This window comes from Tenrec ecaudatus, chromosome 7 (genome assembly GCF_050624435.1).
Source record: "Tenrec ecaudatus isolate mTenEca1 chromosome 7, mTenEca1.hap1, whole genome shotgun sequence".
NCBI classification, from domain to species: domain Eukaryota; kingdom Metazoa; phylum Chordata; class Mammalia; order Afrosoricida; family Tenrecidae; genus Tenrec; species Tenrec ecaudatus.
The window spans coordinates 63,279,560-63,303,501 of NC_134536.1; the positions used below are offsets into that span (position 1 = coordinate 63,279,560).

Sequence of the window (23,942 nt, forward strand, 5' to 3'; positions counted from 1 at the left end):
GATCTGGCCTCGGAGAGAGTAGTGAGACATGTGATGGTGGAACCTAAAATATCAAAAGGAAACAGCGACTTCCAAAGAGAGTCCACGTGGTCCCACAGCTCACCAAGTTCAGGCCCTATTTCCCTGGAAGACTTTGAAAAGACAACCACGCACCTCTGTCAAGGAGGAATCTCCATCTGGGTCCCGTCCCTACTGTCGGAAGGCAGAGGCATGGGCCCCTGCTGGTAAGAGATGGCAGCTGGATCTGGTTGTACTCAATAGGGCAGCGGCCTATTTGGAATCCGTCATGGTACAAAAAGGGGCCTTGCTGGCTCTGCGTTTGATGTTGGGCTGCTAACCTCAAGGTCAGAAATTCAAACCCACTAGTTGCTCCCTGGGAGAAAGATGAGACCATCTGATTCCACTGAGAGTCACAGTCTCAGAAACACCATATAAGGTGTCCCTGGGTCGGAATAGATTCCAGGGCAGTGGGTTTGGGCTTGGTGTGGTGGTACCAACAGTTAACACAGTCAGCTGCTAGTTGAAAAATTGGAAGCATACAAAGGAGTCATCTGGGGTCCTTTTAAAACAAGGCTCTGATTCAATGTATCTAAGGTGGTTTGAAGCCAGAATGAACCAGTTTGAAGCACTGGTTGGTAGTCTGAGTTTACCCAGAGGCACCTCGGAAGAAAAACTTCGTGATCCACTTCTAAAAAATCATCTATTAAAAATCCCCACAGAGCAGAGTTCTCTTTTGACACCATGGGGAAGCCCTGACTTAGAATCAATTCCATGGCAACTGGTGGTTTATTTGAGCACAAAGTGCCCTAGTCATGGACTGGATTTCTATTGATCACATACATGAATTCATCAGGCAACATTAAATCCATTGTTTATATTAAATATACATTTCTGTAATACCAATTTAGAGTCAGAGAAATCCAACATCGATTGTTCACACATAATTATACTTACTTTTGACAATATTCAATGATAACATCTCTCTTGGCTTTCATAATTTCATCCTGGGATAAACGAGAATGATAGTTCTTACAGGAGACAACCAGCTGTAAAAATTGCCCATCCCAGTACATGTGAGCCACTCAGAGTGGAGAAAGGCCAGATAATGGAGACATGGTACACGGAGACACATTTCCCGACTGAACTCTTTCCCTTCTAAGCATTCTGCTGGAAATACTGTGAAAGCAAGACCTTTCTTTACCAGAACCATTTCTCTGGGGTGTCCACAGTGAGCAAGACAAGGCCTCCCTCTGGGAAAACAGAGCAGATTTGCTAAGAAAGAGGTGGCTGTCTCACACCTGGTGTTCTCAGCTGTGACACAGATGCCCTGGGGCCTCGGAGTCAAATCATTTGGGGGAAACCAAGGGAAAGGACACACAGCTGGTGGTGCCCGTTCTGCCGTGAGCAGCTAAGTCCTGGATCCTGAGACAGGAAGTTCATGCATTCTGCCAGCAGCCATGGCAGAAGAACAGGCTAGCTTATCAGCTTGTAGGTAAGGTAAAATCCCAGACCATGACAGCACTGAGTTCTGATAGCCCCCGGATAATCCTGAGGGGCAGTGAACAAGACCTTGCCTTTTTCTCTTAGTGAATCTTTTCTGAGAGCCGCTAATTAGAGGTGTCCTTTGCCTCCAGCCTCACTGAGGAGGACTCAGGAAGGGCTGGCCTCCAGCCTCTCCCATTTGCAGGACTGCACTGGGTGGATGCTCTCCTAGGGAAGACCCATCTATTCCGCGACAAAGCCCGGCGGTGGAAACCCTTGTTTTTCTCCCAAATAACTGTGTATGTGCTTAAATGCTTTCCTCATCAGCAGAGTAATGGATAGTAAAATGATATTCACACAATTCCACCTGCTTCAAAGTTTGAGCTTAACAGTATTTTCAGCAGATTAGGCTAATATAAAACCTTTACATAGAAATTTGTCTTAAGAATTGAGACCACAGGCAACTAGATGGGAAGAGCCCCTCCTCACTCCATATTGCTCATGGGAGGTCCCTAGTGGAGGCGCTAAAATGGCTTTGTTTAGAAAATGACAAAAAAAGATGGAGTCGCCTTGGGGAAATGCACACATAAACCACCACCACCAACAACGACAACAACAATTTGCTTGAAACGATCCCTTTCTGTTTCTTATTGAACATCCCTTTTCACTTCTTTCTGAAATGTCTTTAATGGTCCTATCTAAATAGACTGAAAGCAACACATTTCAAGACAAGAATTTCTGTACATTCAGACACAGAAGAGACGAGAGCTTTGGGGGGCTCTCCTGTGGCACACTCACTGGGTGCTGCATCCTGTCGGCCATGGTTTGCTTCCTGAGGAGAAAGGCATTCAGCATCATGTCCCGCAGCCCCACCTTTTCTAGCTGAATGGACACGAACGCCTCCGGAGCCCTGGCAGGTGAAGAGAGACGTCTGAGCACAAGGCGGGAGGGAAGTGGAGAGGCGACAAGAAGAGACTCTGAGAGCTTTCCAGAAGACAGCGAGACCTGGGCCAACTACTGGGCATTACAGCGAGAGGACAGCTGGCTCCGTCTCCACAGTTCTCACTGGCTTGAGGTGTGTCTGGTGGTCACTGGGGAGGCTGGCATGGCTCCATCCTCTTGAGAAAATCCCTCTGGCTGGAAGCAGGCACCAGCAGCCTCTCTTTGCCTTAAAGCAGCAGAGCCAGGCTCTTTTGTGCCTTCCTAACCTGGATTCCGGTCACTGGGCTGAAACGGACTCCCAAGGGCCCTTTCACTGAGGCATACGGGTTTTAAATCTTCCATCCACGTGCTAGAGATGTGGGCTTAGGGCCTTTGAACTTTGACCAGGTTTCCGAAAAATGGTACCTTGAGTGGGAGTTGTGGAGTAGCTTTGTCTGTAATTTTCTACTCCAAACTGTCAAAATTATATCGGAATGTCATTGGCATGTTTCAGTAATATACCCAGCTTATTCATAATGACCATATAGACCATAGATACCACATTGCTATTATCCGTGTCTCTCTCTGTCACGGTGCAGTGAGATCAAGAGGTAATGGAGCACCCCTCTCTTTAAGGCAGAGGCTCCTCAGGTCAGCATCTCTCACCAGGCAGCAGCCTGGTAGCCGAAGCAACGGGAAAGCGCTGGGGCTTCTCAGTTTGAGAAAGAGAGGAAGGATTTGGAGAGGCATGTGAACCTTCTTCCTTGTGTTCTACCCTTTTAGAAGTTTGAAATGTATGTGAGAGAGCAGAAAGGGAGAAGAGGAAAGAGACGAAGTTAAAATGAGAAACACCGATTCGCCTTCATAGGCGAGAGCATATTAGAAGGAGCTGAGTCATCTCAAGGGTTGGGTCTAAGTCTTCAAACTAACCACGTGCTGGTCATTGTGAGATATATCGTATCCGTTAACCTCATAATTCTAATGTAATTCACGGACTTGGAAGAGGACACTTGTTATTTTAAAGAACTCAACACCAGTACCTTTTGATAGTCTGGAGTCTTTCTGGAGGATGCGCAAAGGAGCCTGGGACTTTTGGAGTTGTGGCTAAGGGCAAGCTCTCTATACCATTCCCAATTCTGGAGTATCTTCTTCTGGTTGGACCCGTCCCACCATGATTTCTCATATCGGAACCCATTTCCTGAAATGTTTCCAAACAAAGGGAATTGTATTGGTTAGATGCATAAGGCCTTCGGTATTTGGCTCCAAAATTATCTCACAGCCACAAGCAAGCCCCCCAAAGCCAACCACTTTGTGGCTAAGAGGAGGGAGAGAGAGGAGAGGGAGGAAAGGGGAAGGGGAGATGCCCCTGTGCACACGGACAGAGGAAGGCACTGCGTCGACTGCGTACAGAAGGGGGTTTCCTAAACTGTTCTTGGAAAAACTCCATTCTACAAAGTGACTACTTGGAGTGGCCGCTCAAGTGATGCCTTGATTGGCTTCATGATGGCAAAGTCTAGAAATTTCGCCAAGGTCACCATTCTGGCACAGCCTAAGCAGACGGAGGTGGGCTGCCCATGCTGCCATGGCAATGCCATGATGGAGGAGGGCGAGAAAAGGGGAGAAGACAAGGAAGGAAGGTGAGATGGGAGGAGAGAGGAGTGATAGAGTAGATGGGGGGTGGTGAGGAAAAAAGGAAAGTCCACATCTTCTAATAATCCTATGGTTTGGGAATTGAAGGGCACTGATGGATGGAAGTCTTGGTCAGTGGTTGTTTCTTTTTTCCTCTAAACTCTTAACTAAAATGAAGTTACAGCTTCAAAGGGAGAACTAATTTCTTCAAATAAAGAGAGAACTAATTTCTTTGAATAAAGAAGAGCATATTCATATCAGAATTACTGAAGTTGAAATAAGGAAAATGAGGCAAAAGAAAAAGAATACATAAAAAGTTCAAGGTTTCCAATTTGATTTCTTCTGAAGACCCCTGGGGTGCCCCCGTGTTCTGGAAGTCGTCCTGCTTCCATTCGGGGGTCTCGAGTATGGATTGTTTCCAGTTTGGGACTATTGTGAATAAAATGACAACCAACACTTGTCTATAAGTCCCTGTTTGAATATGTGCTTCCCATTCTCTTGGTTAAGTATCTAGAAGTGGAATGATCGAATCACATAATAGGGGTTAGTTTAATTTTTTAAGAATTTGCCCAACTGTTTTCTAAAGTGTTTGTATCATTTCACATTCTCCTCAGCAGTGTCTGATAGTTCCAGATCCTCGACATTCTCATTCCCAGTCCGTATAATGAGTCTTTTTCAGAGCTTCGGATAGTGGTTCTGTTTCCGCGGACAGTAGGTGTATGGCATGTACGTAGCGGCCAGATCTCTTACACATGGGATTTTGATGCAAGTCGAAAGTAGGTAGTGGTGGCCCACTCGGAGGTGGCGGTGACTGCATTGCTTTGGATGCCGTCTAACGGAGGATGGGGAGTAAAACTATATTGCTAATAGGGTTCCAGTCGCATAGGCCTGAGTTTATTGCAGGCGCACATGTTCACAGGCCTCTGCCATCAGAGGATGGCTGCGCACAGGTTCTCTCAGCAAGCCGCGCGTCTTCGTCTCATTCGGCGCCTTCATAAAAAGGTCCAATCAAACGTGGCGTCCAGGGACATTGGCTGGGCCAGGGAAACTCGAGGCAGAGGGGTCAGCTTTGAAAGTTGGGGTAACAATTGGGGGGACCCCAAAAGGGTGATCTTAATAGAGTTTCCCACAAGGTGCAGGAGGAGCACAGGCGCTATGAGGGAGATGGCTTAAGAAGATGGAAAACAGCTTGGGTAAGAAAAAGGCCAAGGAAGTTGCTCCTGGGGCTTCTTCTCTCATCAAGCTGCTGCACGTAGTCACTAGTTCTCCAAGAACTTTCTGGAGACCCTTACCCCAGCCATCCTACAGTTCTGATCTCGTCCCATTCAACCTTCTCTTTTTGTTTCCCAAACTCCAAAAAAATGGAAAGGAATCCGATTTGCGCCTCTGGAGGATGTGCAAAGTGCCATGTTGACATGGGCGGAGTCAACTACAGAAGGCGTCAACCGAAGGGGGCGTCAACCGAAGGGGCGTCAACCGAAGGGGGTGTCAACCGAAAGGGGCGTCAACCGAAGGGGGTGTCAACCGAAAGGGGCGTCAACCGAAGGGGGCGTCAACCGAAGGGGTGTCAACCGAAGGGGCGTCAACCAAAGGGGGCGTCAACCAAAGGGGGCGTCAACCAAAGGGGGCGTCAACCGAAGGGCTAGAGAAAAGGAGGCGCCAGCGTCAGAAGTGCGTAGACTGAGATGGAGGTGAGGCGGAGCCACAAAAGCAGCACTCTTTAATATTTTAAATAAAGTGTTCTCTTTCTGACTCACTAAACTTTGTTTTAATAGGTCTCAAGATTCTGTGACAAATATTTGGTTAAGTTTTTTTTTCTATTTAAAAAGTACTGATTTTAAAAATTAATAACTTGATTACAGGGATCTACATATAACCTCCTCCCTGGGGGATGGAAAAAAGAAAAGTGGGTGAAGGGAGACGTCGGACAGTGTAAGATATGACAAAATAATAATTCATAAATTATCAAGGGCTCATGAGGGAGGGGGGAGCAGGGAGGGAGGGGGAAAATGAGGAGCTGATACCAGGGGCTTAAGTGGAGAGCAAATGTTTTGAGAATGATGAGGGCAACGAATGTACAAATGTCCTTTACACAATTGATGTGTGTATGGATTGTGATAAGAGTTGTAAGAGCCCCCCAATAAAATGATTTAAAAAACTATTAACACAAAAAAAGAAACATGGTCCAGAAAACATTCTTTCCTTCTGAAGGTTTTACGCTGCGTTGCTAGCACTAACCAGTCCGTTCCTATTAAACTTACATGGCCAATTGAGACAGACAGTTTTGCCACTGATTGAGACGGGCGTGACAGGTGTGATGGGTGATATTTACTTGGCTTTCCTAGCAGACTTGGTGACCTTGCCAACTCCAGCAGACATTTTGTGCACCGACTTGCTGACACCCACAGCAACTGTCTGGCTCATGTCTCACCCAGCAGAACAGTCCAGAGGAGGATCACCAGAGAAGCTCCCCACACAACGGCTTGCCAGGTACCATGGCAACAATGACAGCATCACCAGACTTCAAGAAGTTGGGACCAGCTTCCAGCTGCTTACCAGAACAGCGACCAGTCTTCTGAGCTCAGCAAACTTGCGAGCAAAGTGGGCAGTGTGACAGTCCAGCATAAGTCTGGAGCCAGCACTGATTTGCCCTGGATGGTACAAGACGGTCACTGGGGCAGTGAAATCAGTTGCTTCCATTGGTGGGTCATTTTTGCTGCCACCAGCCACATTGCCCCGATGAACATTTTTGACAGAGATGTTCTTGACATTGACGCCTACATTGTCCCTGGACAGCGCTTCACTCAGTTTCATGGTGCATTTCTACAGACTTCGCTCGAGTGGCAACATTGACCGGAGCAAAGGTGACCACTCTGCCAGGTTTCAGAGCCCGGTTTCCACTCTGCCCACAGACACAGTGCCAAGACCACCAGTTTGTGTAGACCACCTAGAGCGACAGGCGCAGGGGCTTGTCAGTTGGGTGAGTTGGTGGCCGGATGCAATCCAGAGCTTCCAGCAGTGTGGTTCCACTGGCATTACCATCCTAGGGGCAACTTTCCACCCCTTGAGCCAAGCAGAGCCTATCAGCACTTGGCTCCAGCATGCCATCACCATTCCAAACAGAAATCAGCAGGGTTGCAGCCAATTGTCTTAATGTGGGTGCTGACTTCCTTGATGATTTCTTCGTCTCTCTTCTGGATGGAGGCGGCTCAGTAGAATCCATTGTGCGATCACCAAATGGTTTTCACCGCTGTATTCTGGCAGCGAACTCGTTGCAAAAAACCCTTTTTATTTCATAGAAACACCTCTGACTTCCCCTTGAGCGTATAGTGTGTACAAAATGACAGTGTCGGCATTGTCTTTTATTCTTGTGTCCATGCCCGTCTCTTCTTTCACCTTAGTCACATGCTGCCTTCCTGCACACTGGGTCTTAGCTTTCTCAGCACTAGACATAACAGGTGTCTACTACGGAGCCGGTGATGCCTCCTTCCTCCCCTCTCATCCCTGGGAACAATCAAAGAACATTCCTTTCTGTTTGATTACCTAGTCTTGGCTTAAACATTTTTTAATTAATCATTTTATTGGGGGCTCTTACAGCTCTTAATCCATACACCATCCACTGTGTCCCTTTGCCACATTTCTGTAGTTTGTCCCCCTGGCTGGGGGTGGGGTTATATGTCAATCATTTTATTGGTTCCCCATTTCCCCCCTTTCTTTCCTCCCCTTCCTCCTACTCTCATGGTATCGATACTCCCAGTACTGTTCCTGAGGAGGGGTTTATCTGTCTTGGATTCCGTGTGTTGAGAGCTCTTATCTGTACCCGTGCATATGTTCTGGTCTAGCCGGATTTGTAAGGTAGAATTGGGGCCATGGTAATGGGAGGAAGGAAGCAATAAAGAACTAGATGAATGCTTTGTGTTCTGTCGCTGCTGTGCTGCACTCTGGCTGACTTATTCCTTCCTTGTGGCCATTCTGTGAGGGAATGTCCAGTTGTCTGTGGATGGGCTTTGGGTCTCTAGTCTGACCTCCATCATTTGCATTGATATATTGTATGTTTTGGGTCTTCTGATGCCTGATACCCGATCCATTGATACCTCGTGATCACACAGGCTGGTGTGCTTCTTCTATGTGGGTTTTGTTGCTTCCTTGCTAGATGGCTACTTGTTTAACTTCTAGCCTTTTATGACCCCAGTATCTTTTAAAAGCTGGGCACCATCAGCTTTTTTCACCACATTTGCTTATGCATTCATTTTGATTTCAGCAATTGTGTTGGGAAGGTGAGCATCACAGAATGCCAGGTTATTAGAACCAAGTGTTCTTGAGTTGAGGGAGGACTTGAGTAGAGTCCCAGTGTCCATCTGCTACCTCAATACTTAACATTTAAATCTATGTACATAGACCTAGATGCCTTTTGTTACATATTAATATATTTACATATGTGCACGCCTATATTTATACTACCATAAATGTCTTTTGCCTCCTATTTCTCTCCTCTATTTCTTTTTACTTTCCTCCTGTCCCACTGTCATGTTCAGCCTTTATTTGGTTCTCAGTACTTTCTCTCGGCTACATTGCATCTGATCAAACCCCACCAGCAATTCTATGCCCTCCTCACCATCGATTTTAGATCTCCTATATTTTCCCTTGTCCCTGGATTTGTTGCCCCCCCCCCCCACCCTTACCCCCTGCCCCCCTGTGCCTTTCTCCCACTTCTTCCTCTCCCATGTCTCCCTGGAGTTTTCCTGCCCCTAGCTTATATGAATAGACATGAAAAAAAGGAAAAAGAAAAGAAAAACCTATAAATAGTTCCAGGTCTGTCTGCTGACCCTTCTGAATGTTTTCCAGTAAGATCTGGTGAAGTGCCAAGCCCTGCCCACCGATTCTGAAGTCTATTTCCGGGATTCCTCGGGGACTTCATTGCTACTCTGTCACGCTCCCTTCATGTTTCACTCGGGTGGTGTGTGTGTGTGTGTGTGTGTGTGTGTGTGTGTGTGTGTGTGATTTATCGGGCACAATTCCCACACTGCATCTGCAGTGCTGTCCCCATAGCACTGTGGGTCAGTGAGGGGGTGTCGTGTCTCATGGTGGGGCCAGCCCCATGGTCTTCTCTGTGCATTGGCTGCTCCAACCAGGAGTGCCAACCTGGAGGCTTGGTGGGCCAGGGGGCAGTCCACTCTCGCTGTCTCTCTTTCCCTCTTAGTTTTCCCCGTGTGGTCTGCGCAGGCGTGCCACTCTTCCCAGGCTGCCTCTTCAGCGCTGTCCTCTGTCGTGCATTCTTCTGGGACTCTTGTTGTTTTAAGATCAGATCGAGACACTCCGATATTTGTCTTTGGTAATTGACTTATTTCACTCTGCACAATGCCCCCCAGATTCATCCGGGCTGCAGGGTAACTCACGGACTCATCATTACTCTTTAGATTATGCAGTAATCCATTGATGTGTGCCACGATTTGTCTGACTGTTCCTTCAGTGATGGCATTGAGATTGTCTCCATATTTTTGCTACTGTGAATAATGCTGTAGTGGACATGGGCATGCATACAGTGGACATGGGCACGCATACAGTGGACATGGGCATGCATACGTCCATTCTTGTTACAGTTCTTATATCTGTAGGATATATACCTAGAAGTCGGATTGTTGGACCACAAAATCTTTCTATTTCTGGCTTTCTGAAGAAGCATCACACCCATTCCCGTTGCTGCTGTACCATATTACAATCCCGTCAGGAATATGAGTCCAATCTTTCCACAACCTGGGCCATATTTGTTATTTTCTGTTGGCTTGTTTTTATCAGGGCCATTTTGTCAGGGTGAGATGGCCTTGCATTGTAGTTTTGATTGGCATCTCCCTGATGGCTAACAGTTGCAAGCATCCCTTCATATATTTGATAGCTGCCTCATTGTCCTCTTCGTTGATATGTGTCTGCTCATGTCGTTTGCCCATTTTAAAAACTGGATTGTTTGTCTTTTTGCTTTTGAGTTGTTGGAATTTTCTGTGTATTTTAGAGGTTAGAGACTTTTCATACATCTCTGATCTTTCCCGGTCTGCAGGTTCATTTTTTACTCTTCTGGTAAAGTTGTTTGATGAGTATAAATAGTTAATTTTTGAGATCCCAGTTACTTTATTTCTCTTCTGTTGCTCATGGGATTTTAATTGTGTTTGAAAGTCATTTCTGCTGAAAATCAGATCTCCTAATGGTGCCCCTGTGTTCTCTCCCAGGGACTTGATAAAAATGTTGATCTTCAATGTATAGGTCTTTGATTCAGACTCACACCTTCTGAAGAACTCTGTTGCTTTGGCTTTGGCATTCTTCCTCGTGTCTCCTTTCACTGACTCCTCTTGATTCTTCTTGCTTTTCTGTCTCACACTTGTAGGAGATACAAAGTTGACCCTTGAACAAATGCAGTGGGTTAGAGACAGCAAACTCCTTTGACCAACGTAGGGTGGAACCACTAGGATCTACCTTTGTGCAGATGTTTTTCCTTCCTTTGTTACACATGTGAACGCCAACATCAGCTTACAACACCCTGGGCCTTGCTTTGCTAATCACCTTGAACTTGCATAGGAGCTGTTGATGGTCTGTTCTACAATTGACCCCTGACCTTGTTATAACTGATGGCATCAAGCTTCTTCTTTAGTTCATTTGATTCCTATGTATTCCATCTGGCAAGGTCCACACGCATTGTCACTGTTTAGGTTGTTGAAAAGGCGCCCTGGTGGCATAGTGGTTATACATTGGTCTGCGATCTGCAAGGTCTATACTTTGAAACCACCAGTAGCTCCTCGGGAGAAAGATGGGTCTTTCTATTCCCATGGAGAGTTATCGTCTCGGAAGCTCACGGGGGCCAGTTCTAGCCTGCTCTATGGGGTCGCTATGAGTTGGCATCGACTGGATGACAGTGAGTGAGCGATGTTGAAAGAGGTGTTTGTAGTGAATAAGTCATGGTCCCTGCAACATTTTGTCATATGACCCCCTTGCTTCTATCATCAAGGCCATAGTTTCCAACTACCAATCCTTGGTTCTCCATGTTTACAGCTGAGTGCTTTAACCTCTGCCCCTACTAGGACTCCTTACACAGGTACAACAAATGAAAAATTGTCAGGGAACGGTCACAAAATAAAAGACACCCAATAAAGGTTTGGCCACTCTGTAGTTGACTTTAGAAAGGAAGGGAAGAAGAAATTGAAACCAGAATCCGGGAGACAAGGAAGCAGGGCAGTGAGAAGGCCTGACACAGGCAGGCACAGTGATAGCATGCCTCAGATTTCTCCGTCATACAGGCTGACCTTGACTCCGGCCGGACAGTCCCTGTGGGGGACGTGATAGAAGGACGCCTGCTGGACAGCCACCATCAAAGCATTTTTCTGAGCAGCTTGCCATGCAAGGGCCACCTGCATGTTTTCCAGTCCTGAATGGAGCAAGAGCTAACAGAAGGAAACAGAGCTGGTATTAGGAATGTCTCCATAAGGGAGGGTGGAATTCGGGTTTGCGAGGCCCACGGATCCAGTAGGAATCCAACTACAGGATCAGCTCAGGTCCTGGCTGCTCACCAGCTGATCTGGGCAGCATGTCAGCCTCCAGGTCTGATTTGCTCACTCTCCCGATACCATCTGGTCTCCCTAATAGGAAAGGACCAGTAGGCTCTGATGAGCCAATAAACCTGCTCAGCTACAGGCATATGAAATGGCCAGGATTAGATTATGTGTAAACAACACCACACACACACACAAACACACACACACACACACACAAACACACACCTAAAAGCAAAGGGGGAAATAGCACCCAGATTAAAAAGTTCACATAAAAGCTCCAGAAAACAGGGCACATATTGAAAAAGCTGGGTGCTAAGATGATTGCTCCATGTGCTTCTGTGGACTGTCTAACAGACATTACCACCAAGTGGTGCTGCAGCTGCTGTGCTTTCCACTGTGTGGGGAACAAATACATAATCAGGCAAGACCATCATCAGTATTTCTAAACTCGGCAGCTCTTCTTATCCATGAGAGCGATGCTTATATGATTCCACATCATCCTTATTTTTAGGAAGCACATTTGTATATTGCTTAATCTACTTGAGATTTTTAAAAGCATTTTTTAAAGATAAAATTACTTACCCTAAGGATGGCTTCCTTTGTATAAAAACTAAATTTACCCACTTGATTATCATCCACCTCAGAGATGGCTAAGACAAGAGAAGTAGGGGAATATCTGCAAGACAGGACAGGAAGTTGATTTGAAGCTGCCACGTGGCCGGACCTGGAATGCTATTGATAAGAAAAAGAGCTCGTTGTCTTCAGGACTCTACATTCAAAGCCAATGACTGTAAGGCTCTATGGTCTTCCCAGCCCTTGGACTCGCCCTCTCTTCAGTTGGTAGTGATGGCCACCCCACAGCCATCGGAGTCTCCTGATCACCAACACACCGCCCTCTGCTGATTTCCCTCTTCCCTTGATGGACACTTCCGCAGGCCCTTTGCATCCTTTTGTCCATCTCACAATGTTGTTCCCCTTCCATTCTGTCCTGTAGCTCAAATAATCATTCAAATATCATCTGCAGTCATGATTCCACTAAGGGACACTGTCCTTTGTCCCCAACTGGACAGAAAGGGACTCCATTTCACAGCAGTATAGAATACCAGCTCCAGCAGGACCCTACAAGAGCCAGGGAACATCTTGTTTCCAGCCCACTTTATCAGCTACACTGGATTGAGAGCTAGCCTCGTCTGAGGGGTGGTCATATATGTCAACGCTACTGTGAGATAGCTGGAACCTTACCATCAAATCACCTTTTGCTTTAGCTAATGTGACAGGATAGCGTAGGAGAGATTTTTGCCCCCAGTGAATATCTGACACTGTCCGGAGGCATTTTTGATGGTCAGAAATGGAAAGCAGGGGTATTAAGGGCATCTACTGGGTAAAACAGGAGAAAGAAGAGGCTTTCTACTCCTGTAAAGACTTACAGTTTTGGAAACCCACAGGGGAAGTTCTATTCTGTCCTATAGGGTCTCGATGAGTCAGAGTTGACTCAATGGCAGTGAGTTTGAGAGTGTGGGTCAAGGCCAAGGATACTGCTGATCATTGCAAAATACACAGGATAGCCTCTGATGGGATGATCCAGTCCCAGTGTCAACAGGGCTGAAGCTGTGAAGCCTGGGACCGCTCATCCTCATGAACTTCTTTCATCCTACTGCATGCTCTCAGGGCATGGAGGTTCTTTAACATATGAACACAGAAGACCTGTACTTCCAGCAGTGATCCATTATAACTAAAGCGCCTAGTTATTCCTTTTGGCTTTCTGGGATATAATCAGTCCCTGGAATGCTATCCTCAAGCCTAGAGCAGAGCTGGGACATTTGCGGGATGGGCAGACTGGCAGAGAAAGACAGAAGCGGGAGAAGTGATAAGAAGTCTCTCCTGGCCTACATTGCAGGCTGATTCTGTGTGTGTGTGTGTGTGTGTGTGTGTGTGTGTGTGTGTGTGTGAAGATTCCTTCCCTAGACTCTGAGTATATTCAAGATCTGTAACACTGGACTGAACCTAGAGGGCCTGAAAGAGAAGGTTGGACTTGGCTTTGTGACATATATATATATATATATATATATATATATATATATATATATGAACTTGATTGAAGTATAATCATCTGTTAGGTTTGCACACTTCTTGATAGTTTTTCAGGTGGGAAAATGCTAAAAAGAAAATTCAGTGACTTTTTCCTGGTCATAGGGAAAGTGAGAGGAGAGAGGTAAATTTCTGTTCCATGGCTTTTGCCCATCACACCAACTCTCACCCAGCTTCTACCAAAAGCAATGAAGTCTGTCCAGGCAGCAGCTCAGTCTATCATTTCCTCTCCTTTGAGTGCCCTGATCAAGTTCTTCCATTTTTCAATCACTCCACATTTCTAAATCAAATTCCTCCCTTGACTGAAGTCCTCTTTTTCCCCCCTTACCAAAAAGAAAAAATTTTAAATTGACACCGTAATTTAGAGGGGGAGGCTTTAGAAATGCAACTTTATTTGCCTGTCTATTGGTGGCAGAAATTATGTCTCACCAGTCACAAATTGTTTGATTTGACCTTGACCCTCTCAAGGCTCACCTGTCTACCCGGTCACTGTCTTCCAGCAGAGAAGTAATAAAGACCGGAGGTGGGTGGTCTACCTTCTCCTTGTGTGATGCAAACTCAAAATGAACAGGTCTCAGATACAAATGGAACTCTTCAAAACCCATCTCCCATGCCAATTCCTTATAGAGCCTGAAAGAAAAGAAAAGGTAGAAATTATTTGCTCGTGTGTTCCCCTAAGCCAGCAGTTCTCAATCTGTGGGTTGCCCAATTCATAATAGTTATGAAGTTGTAATGAAAGTAATTTTATGGTTGGAGGATCAGCAGTACATGAGGAATTGTATTAAAGGGTCAAGGCATTAGGCAGGTCAAGAACCACTGCCCTAAGCAGAAAATACACAATAAATCAGTGGCAAGGAGGGTGTAGAAAGCCTGGTAGGGCTTGATCAAGGGCAGTGTAACCAAGAGGAATTACTGAAGCTCAAATGAAGGCTGAGCATGATAGTGGGACAAGAGGAAAGTAAAAAGAGGAAAGAACTAGGAAGCAAAGGGCATTTATAGAGGTCTAAATACAAGCATGTACATATGTAAATATATTTATATATAATGATGGGGAAATAGATCTATGTGATTTATTTCTAGGTTTAGTATTAAGTTAGCAGATGGACATTGGGCCTCCACTCAAGTACTCCCTCAATGCTAGAACACTTTGTTCTATTAACTGGCATTCTCTGATGCTCTCCTTCCTGACACGATCACTGAAGACAAAGCAGGTGCATAAGCAAATGTGGTGAAGAAAGCTGATGGTGCCTGGCTGTTAAAAGATATAGTGTCTGAGGTTTCAAAACCTTGAATTAAACAAGCAGTCATCCAGCCCACATGGAAGAAGCACGCCAGCCTGTGTGATCATGAAGTGTTGAAGGATCAGGTATCAGGCATCAAAGAACAAAAGAATCATATCATTGTGAATGAGGTGAGTGCAGATTGGGGACCCAAAGCCCATCTGTAGGCAACTGGACATCCCCTTTCTGAAGGGTCTTGGGGAGGAGTCGAGCCAGTCAGGGTGCAGGTTAGCAACAATGAAACATACAACTTTCTTCTAGCTCCTAAATGCTCCACCCCTTCTCCCACTATCATGATCCCAATTCTACCTTACAAATCTGGCTAGACCAGAGGATGTACACTGGTACAGATAGGAACTGGAAACACAGGGAATCCAGAACAAATTATCCCTTCAGGACCAGTGGTGCAAGTGGTGATACCAGGAGGGTGGACGGAAGGTCGGGTAGAAAGGGGGAACTGATTACAAGTTTCTACATATAACCTCCTCTCTGTGGGACGGACAACAGAAAAGTGGGAGATGCCGGACAGTGTAAGCTATGACAAAATAATAATAATGTATAAATTATCAAGGGTTCATGAGGGAGTGGGGAGCGGGGAGGGAGGGGTAAAATGAGAAGCTGATACCAAGAGCTCAAATAGAAAGCAAATGGTTTGAGAATGATGGTGGCAACAAATGTACAAATGTGTTTGACACGATGGATGGATGGATGGATGGATGGATGGATGGATGGATGGATGGATGGATAGATGGATTGTGATGGGTTGTACGAGCCCCCAATACAATGATTAAACAAGCAAACAGAAACCCCTGCATAGGCACCAAAGGAAAAGCCAAAGCAGAAGCAAGCCAAGTACGGTGTGAAGTGAGTCGGCTCTGTGCCACGTTAGCCACAGGTAGTCACTAAAGCAGAAGAGGTGCTTGGACATTTCTTTAATGCTCATGTCCTCCAAGTGGGTCTTGTCCCCATAGCCCTTGATGAGAACGTCAATATCGCCTTTCACACAGCATTCGCCATCTTATCCCCGCTCCCCATGCAAGCCTTCCTGGAAGCAGTCAGCACTGTTGACCGTCCTCTCTCTGAAGTGTCTGTCTTCCTGAGTGCAGGCTCTCCACTGCTCTGGGTTTGCCCCCATGACCACCCGCTCTTTTGCTGGCGCTGCTGCTTCCATAGCTTCAAATCTTGGTGTTTCCTGGGGATCCAAGCAGAGCCCCCTTTTTGTCTTCTCCTTGGAGAGTCTGTCCTCTCAAGCCCTCCTGACTGTCCCCCTGTCGGAACCTGGGGCCCGGCCCAGAGCCTGATGAGCTGAGGCCAGCTCCGGATGCATGCTTCCACCACGTGGAGCACGACTCCATTCACACAGCCTCTGGCACTCCAGTCTCTGTGGTTATTCTTTCTTTTAAGTCAGCTCGGGCTCATGGTGCGTCTCTACATAGCAGAACAGGATGGCGCCCAATCCTGTGCCGACTTCCTGGTCATTCGGATGTTGGAGCCAATCGCTGTGGCCATTGTGTGGTGCCTTCCCAGCCCGGGGCTCCCCTTCCAGCTCTCTAATGGGCAACATTCTGTTGTGATCCATAAGGGTTCCATTGGCTAGGTTTTAGAAGTAGATTGGAACACCTTTATTCCTCGTTTGTCCCTCTTAGTCTGGAGGTGCCATTGAAAGTTGCCCACCATGAGTGGCCTGCAGATAATCTGAGATACAGTCGCATAGCTTCTCGCATGACAGCAGGTCATAAGCCATACACCTCTCCAAACCACCGGCAAGTGGTGGTGCTCAGACTGACATGTACAGAGTGCCCTCTCCTTGCCCATCCCCCTCAAATCCATTGCTCCACCCTGAGAGAAGTTGGCACATGAGGGCTGACTTCAGATGTTGTCTCTTCCTCGAAGCCTTCTCTGATCCATCAAGGAAGAATGAGACCCTCCCTGGTCTATGCACCCATAGGATTTTAAAAAAATCATTCTACCTGGGACTCTTACAGCTCTTATAACAATCAATACATCAATTGTATCGAGCACATTTGTACGTATGTCGCCATCATTATTTTCAAAACATTTTCTCTTTACTTGAGCCCTTGCTATCAGCTCCCCACCTCCCACCCTCATGAACCCTTGATAAATGATAAATTATTATAAGCTACACCATCCTCTGTCTCCCTTCACCCACATTTGTGTTGTCCGTCCCCCTGGGGTGTGTATTATACGTCTTATCATTGTAATCGGTTCCCCTTTTCTCACCCTGCTCCCCCAACCCTCCCACTGCCCTCATGGTATTACTACTCCCATTACTGCTCCTGAGGGAGTTTATCTGTCCTGGATCCTGTGTGTTGAGAGCTCTTATCTGTACCAGTGCACATGCTCTGGTCTAGCCAGATTTTTAAGGTAGAACTGGGGTCATGATAGGCGAGGGGAGGAAGTATTAAAGAGCTAGAGAAATGTTGTGTGTTTAATTGGTGTTATACTGCATCCTTGCTGACTCATCTCTTCCTTGACCCTTCTGGGATGGGATGCCCAATTGTCTGCAGATGGTGCCCATGGCATTTTATTCCTAGACTAGGATATTATTATTGAACCTTATCATCTATAAATTTGAGTAAGCTCCTTGGATCAAACTCCAAGAATTATGAATTAGAAATAGCAGTGTCAGGGAAAGTAACACTATAGTTGGATCTGTTTAATGGTTTGAGTTGTGCTTCTATCACTTTATAGTTAGATGATCTTGGGGAAATTACTAAACTTCTCTGAGCCTGTTTCCTCACTGGTAATATGTTTCTAATCTCCCTGATAAGGGTAGTCTGAGAACTAAATGAAATAATACATGGAAAGTCCCCAGGAGACTCTCTAAACCCTCAGCCACCACAGGAATTGGGTGTCAGATCCTGTGTCCTGTGTGTTTACGGAGCCTCTCTTGGGGACCAGGACCCAACAGCTACCACACACATTTGCTATCCGCTCTGGAGCTCCATATTTTTTTCCTGCTGCTTGAACATGTGCACTTGAATGCCTGTCTACCATCTCACAATTGCACTTGAAACGGAGTTCATTCATCTGCTCTCTTCCTACCTGCTGACCCTTCTCTACCTCTGTCAGAACTGGATGCTGTCATCGAGTCCTCTCTCCTTTCTCCAAGCCCTAGACGGCTTCCACTCTGTGATTCAACTTCATTCTATTCGAGGGCAGCTTCAGCCAATACTCACTCACTGTGTGTCTGGTGTGGGTCAGACCACAGACTAGCTAATGGGGTATCACATACAGTAGTAAATGACTTGGGCAGGGCTTTGGCCTGCTAGGAGTTTCTACTAGCAACGAACAAAAACAAAGACCATCAGCCAAAATCAGCTTCTAACGAAAAGGAAGTTCCTGAATGGCGAGGACGCCCAGCTCCGGACAGGAGCTGCTAACCTAGTCAAGTGTCCAGGGAGGCTGCAAGGAGACCAGGAGCAGGCGAGCGAGGGGGCCATTTGGAAAGCTCCTGGCCAAGGTGTGTCCACAAGGAGGCCTGTGGTGTGTAAGCCCTCCCCCCGAGCCCCTCGGTCCCCCACTGACCGAGCTAAGTGGGCGCTCGCTAGGCTCATTTCTATCAGCCGGTGGCGGAGGGTCAACAGTTCCAGAAGTTTGGAAAAGTTCTCCAGGAGCAGCGCATGCGCATCTGTGCCTTGCTTCTGTCCTTCGCCCGCTGCAGACTGGACCGCTGCAGACTTGACCGCAAGCAGGCCGAGCTCTTCCACGAGAAAGGGGTCTCCCATCACTCTGGCTGAGAACAACTGAAAGAAAACAAAGCTCACCTTCACACGCAAACAACGAAAACCCAGCCTGTCAGAGGCCCGGGCTCTGGTACAAGCGGTGAGAGTTTGCCCATGTTCCCACCCCTCAGTTTCCTGATCTGTAAAGTAGGGATAAGGATCAGTACTTACCGAGACCGAGGAGGGTCCTTGTCAGGGCAACACGAGACAGTATTTGCCCGATGTTACTTGCTGTTCTCACCATTTTACATGGTTTGAGGCAGGAAGAGTAGAAATGACAGGGCAACCTGAATGGAAATTCGACCTGGGCATTTTCAAAGTATTTTCTCACTCAGAATTCAAATGCCAAGGAGCAGATTCTGACAGGGCAGGGAAGAACTGCCCCTGTAGATTTCTGAGACTGTAACTCTTTACAGGAGTAGATAGCCTCATCTTTCTCCCTTGGAGCGGCTGGTAACTTTGAACTGCTGACCTTGCAGTTAGCAGCCCAACACATAACCAGACTACAGGGCTTCTTTAAAAGTATGCTGGTGACCAACAATAATAATTTCTTATAAACCCTTGAAACTTCAGTTTCAAAATTTGAACAGAAAAGTTCAAATTTGAACGGATCTCAAAAATATTAAGAATTAAAACCATATGGTATCAATAGAGGACTAGACATATATCCTCTAGTATTTTCACATCTAGTAACTCATGTTTATTTTCACAAGACCTCCATGATGTGGGCGTGGTGGATAGGCTTCCCAGGTTACCAGGGAGGACTCTGAAATGTCTCAAGGTCGCAGCAGTCGCAAGAGTAAACTTAGCTATCCCGTTCCAAAGTCAATGATTCATTCTATCAAGTTACCGTCACAGCATTTCCCTGCTCAGAGGCAGTCCTGGGCAGCTGGAGAGTCACTCTGTCCTCTAACACCCTCCTGTCTGTGGGAGGAGCCCCGGTGGTGTCAGGATTATGCGTTGGGCTGTGATCAATCCCCAAGGTCAACAGTTTGACACCTCCAGTGCACTCCACGGGAGAAAGACGGAGCTTTCTACTCCCGTTAATAGTTGCAGTCTCAGAAGCTTGTGGGGACAGTTCTACCCTGCTCTAGAAGGGCTGCTGTGAGTCGGCACCGAGTTTGAGGTGTTTTTGTGGGCTTTAGGCTTCCCTCACAATACAACTGAATGAGGTCTGATGGGACGTGGGTTAAATGCTCAGTGGCGAATCAATAGGTTGGTTGGTTGAACCTAGCCAGGAAGTCCTCTGGAGAGATACCCTGGTGATCTATCTGCTCCCTTCAAGATCATGGTCAAGGAAACCCGGAGAAGCAGTCCTAATGCCACATGGTGTTGCTGTGAGTAGGAATTGACTTTTGGCACCCGACAATATACCACTCCCCGCAATGACTCACACTGGGAGACTCCTCGCCAGTCTTTTCTGATGTGGCCGCAAGAGCGCAGACATTCCCTTTGCTACCCACCTACCCACCTAAGGACTCCTCTACCCAAGAATGTCATTGTTAGGCTCCTGTGTTCTTCTAGAGCAGCAGTTCTCAACCTGTGGTTCTCGACCCCTTGGGGGGGTCAGGAGACCCTTACACAGGGGTCGCCAAGTTCATCACAGTAGCAAAATTACATTTATGAATTAGCAACGAAAATAATTTTATGGTTGGGGGTCACCACAGCATGAGGAACTGTATGGAAGGGTCGCAGCATGAGGAAGGTTGAGAACCACTGTAAGGTATAACAGAGAGTATTCAACTAAGTCTCGTCTCTCTTCTGGAGGCAATGTCTCCTCCATTTCGGACCTAATACAGAGAGAATCATCTGAATAGTTATCATTTATAAGTTCAAATTTCAACAGACCTCAAAATATTAATGATTAAAGCCATGTGGTATCAATAAAAGATTAGACAGCCTAGATAGTCACTGTGATTTGTAGAGATGCTGGGAGGAGGGAGGGTGGAGAGAAGGTGGGATGGAAAGGGGAAACTGATTACAAGGATCTACATATAACCTCCGCCCTGGGGGACACACAACAGAAAAGTGGGTGAAGGGAGGTGTTGGACAGTAAGATATGACAAAATAATGATAATGATTTATAAATTATCAAGGGTTCCTGAGAAAGGGGGTCAGGGAGGGAGGGGAAAAATGAGAAGCTGATAGCAAGAGCTCAAGTAGAAGCAAATGTTTTGAGAATGATGAGGGCAGCAAATGTACAAATGTGCTTCACACAATGGATGGATGTATGGATTGTGATAAGAGTTGTATGAGCCCCGAATAAAATGATTTAAAAAAAAAAGAAATGCAAGGAAGCAGGAAAAAATGCATTTTAAAACCTGACACCATAAGACAATATGGAAAGAATCCTCAATAAATGGGAGTTGAAGGAAGGCTACTAAGCCTAACTCGCTGCCATCTGATTCATCTGGACTCTGCAGGTCAGGGCAGAACTGCCCCGTGGGTTTCCAAGACCGTAACTCCTTAACGGGAGTAGAAGGCTCCATCCCCTGGAGCAGGGGAGCGTTGGAAAGTTTCAGGGGAAATAAACAAAAGCTAAGCCGCTAGCATTCATTCTGCTGTGAGTCAAGTGCCTCACTGTCTTGGAGGCTCACACAACCCTTCCACGCTTCCCTATTAAGGTGGATTCAAAGTCCTTTAGCACAAAGTTGCCCAGAGACCTGACCAGACGTCCCACTTTTAGCGGGACAGTCTCGATTTTTAACAATTATTCCCGCATCCCGCGGCATTTTTTTAAAGTTCCGATTTTTGGAAAGAAAACATGAAAATCTAGGGTATACGGTTTTGGGCTGCCATGTGGCTATTTCGCCAGGATATGAGTTTTATCAATGGTGTCCTGCTTTACCAATGTTAAAATCTGGTCACTAGGACCTGCAAAACTGGCTGTTCAGGAATGTGTCTCAGGCTCTCCCTTCCTGGAGGGAGCTATTGACTCATTAAATAGGGTTCCATTGTTTATTAATAAAACAGCCTTTGATTCTGAGCCTATTGATTTCTCTGTGTTTGGCTCCATTGGGACCCATGGGAGGGAGGATTAGCAAGACCCAGCTATTCCTGAGTTTGACCTAACAGCCAACTCAAGAGCCCACCTTACTTCCCCCACCAGGTAGAGAGGGAGAAGTTATAGAACCAACATCCAGAATGAAGTGCTCTTTCACCAGAATCATCTAGAGCTCTCAAAGGGGCCTCACAGACAATAAATAAGAACAGAAAAGCTACACAAAACACACTAATAACAAGATATCTGGAAGAATTTTTAATCTCAACAAAGAGCAAAGAAAAGCCAATGAAAGCAGCCAATCTCCACCCTTATATGGATGATGTATATTAGTGCATATATTTTCTATTTACATCTAATACAAGACGGTCTAGTGCTCTTACACAAGGGGACTTCAAAGAGTCTGTGGACAAGCAGAATTAAAAGACAATGGACTTTTTCAAGGATCGTTTGATGCCCCCGTGACCATGACTGTTGACCTTTCAGGAAGCATTGTGTCAGAATGTCTCCAACACTTTTAAAATGGTTCCAGCCATTCTACTTCCAAGATTCTATCGAAGTGGAAAGCCTTGACAGTATACAGATGCACTTTCTAGCATTTTTAATAGCAATCAAATATTGGAAACCACTCTACTCTCCATGAAGTCCCCCGGCCCTGTTAGGTAAGTTCCGGGAGAGTAACTGCCAGGCGGGTAGTTTAACCCCGCAGCTGCTCTGCCAGGGGCGGGGAGGCTGTCTGCTCCTGGGCCCTGGAAACACTGTGGTGGGTTTGCTATGGGTTGGAATCCACTCAGTGACAGTCAGGGTGTAGAGCGTATTCAGGAAGCAGAGATAAATGGATAGAAAAGCTATGATCCATCACTTAAAGGGGATTATGCTGTCATAAAGGTAAGTACAAAGGCTAGGTAGCAATATGAAAAAACTTTAATGTTAACTGAAAAAAAAGATGAGGTGTAAAAGACAGAACTATGTAAATCATGTGTAAAAGTCCTTGAGTTCAGAGAAAATAAAATGACAGATGTGTTTGAGTGTTTATATTAAGGACCATTTCTGCATTTTTGTTTAAATTATCTAAAGGGTCACAAGGAAGGAACAAGTCAGCCAGGTTGCAGTATAGCACTGACAAAACACACAATTTCCCTCTGGTTCCTGGAGGCTTCCTCACCCCCAATTCATGACCCCAGCTCTACCGTACAAATCCGGCTAGACTGGAGCATGTGCACTGGTACAGAAAGACGTCTCAGCACACAAATCCAGGACAGATAGACCCCTCTGGTACAATAATGGAAGTAACGATACCATGAGGGTAGGAGGAAGGTGGGGGGTGGGAAAGGGGAGAAAGGGGGAACCAATTGCAGTGATCAATGTATAATAGCACCCCCCCCCCCCGACTCAAAGAGGAAGAACAACAAAAACACTGAAGGGAGACAGCGGTCAGTGTAAGATATAAAAATAATAAATTATAATTTGTCAGGGGTTCACAAGGGTGGGGCGGGGAGCGGGAAAAAAGAAGAGCCGATACCAAGGGTTCAAACAGAAAGAAAATGATGGCAACATATGTACAAATGTGCTTGATACAATTGATGTATGGATTGTTATAGGAGCTGTAAGTGCCCCCAATAAAATTATTTCTTTAAAATATTTCTCTGTAGCTTTATATTATTTTGGAAATTTTAGCATAAAGTGAAATTTGAGGTTGAGCACGTGGGGAGTGAAGACCCAGGTCAGCGTGTCCAGGAGACACCTCAGGACAGGTGTAGAGCCACGCCTGATGCTCTCGGCTGGTGTTCACTTGGACTCCCAACAACCATCGGGGCAGAGCAGAACTGCCCTGCCAGGGTTTGCTTGACAGAAGCAAACCACACCACCTTTCTCTTACGGCGTGGCTGATGGATTCGAACCACTGACCAATCTACCACCAGGCCTCCTCTAGGTAGCTAGCACCCTTGAAAGTCATTCAGTCATCCAGCAAGTAAGGTCACCATGGAAACCCAAGCTCCTGAAAGCCTTATTAGGAAATAATTAATGAACACCTGAATGCCAATGTCATAAGGCTACAGTTCCAAACCTAGACCAGGAGAGTTGGAAGGGTGCTCCACCCGTCCCACACGTACAAACATCCTATTACAGCGATGAAAGGTAGGCTCAGAGAAAGTAAGAGACGTGCTTGGGTCACACAGCAAGTTCACGGCTGGGCTGGGCTGGAGCCTGGGTCTGACTCCACACCCAACATCCTCTCCTCCACCAGATCTCGACT

The 23,942-nt window shown here is 46.3% G+C and overlaps 1 protein-coding gene across 1 annotated transcript in view; it reads right to left on the bottom strand.

Moving 5' to 3' along the window:
* Positions 1 to 11,294: 11,294 nt before the first annotated feature.
* LOC142452382 (uncharacterized) overlaps positions 11,295 to 23,942 on the bottom strand; it is a 52,861-nt gene continuing 40,213 nt past the window's right edge. The window contains exons 9-12 of the mRNA XM_075553743.1: positions 18,488 to 18,705; positions 14,133 to 14,288; positions 12,153 to 12,246; positions 11,295 to 11,459 (exon numbers count right to left, since the gene is read on the bottom strand). Coding sequence (XP_075409858.1) covers positions 11,295 to 11,459; positions 12,153 to 12,246; positions 14,133 to 14,288; positions 18,488 to 18,705 — 633 coding nt within the window. The remainder of the gene's footprint in view (positions 11,460 to 12,152; positions 12,247 to 14,132; positions 14,289 to 18,487; positions 18,706 to 23,942) is intronic.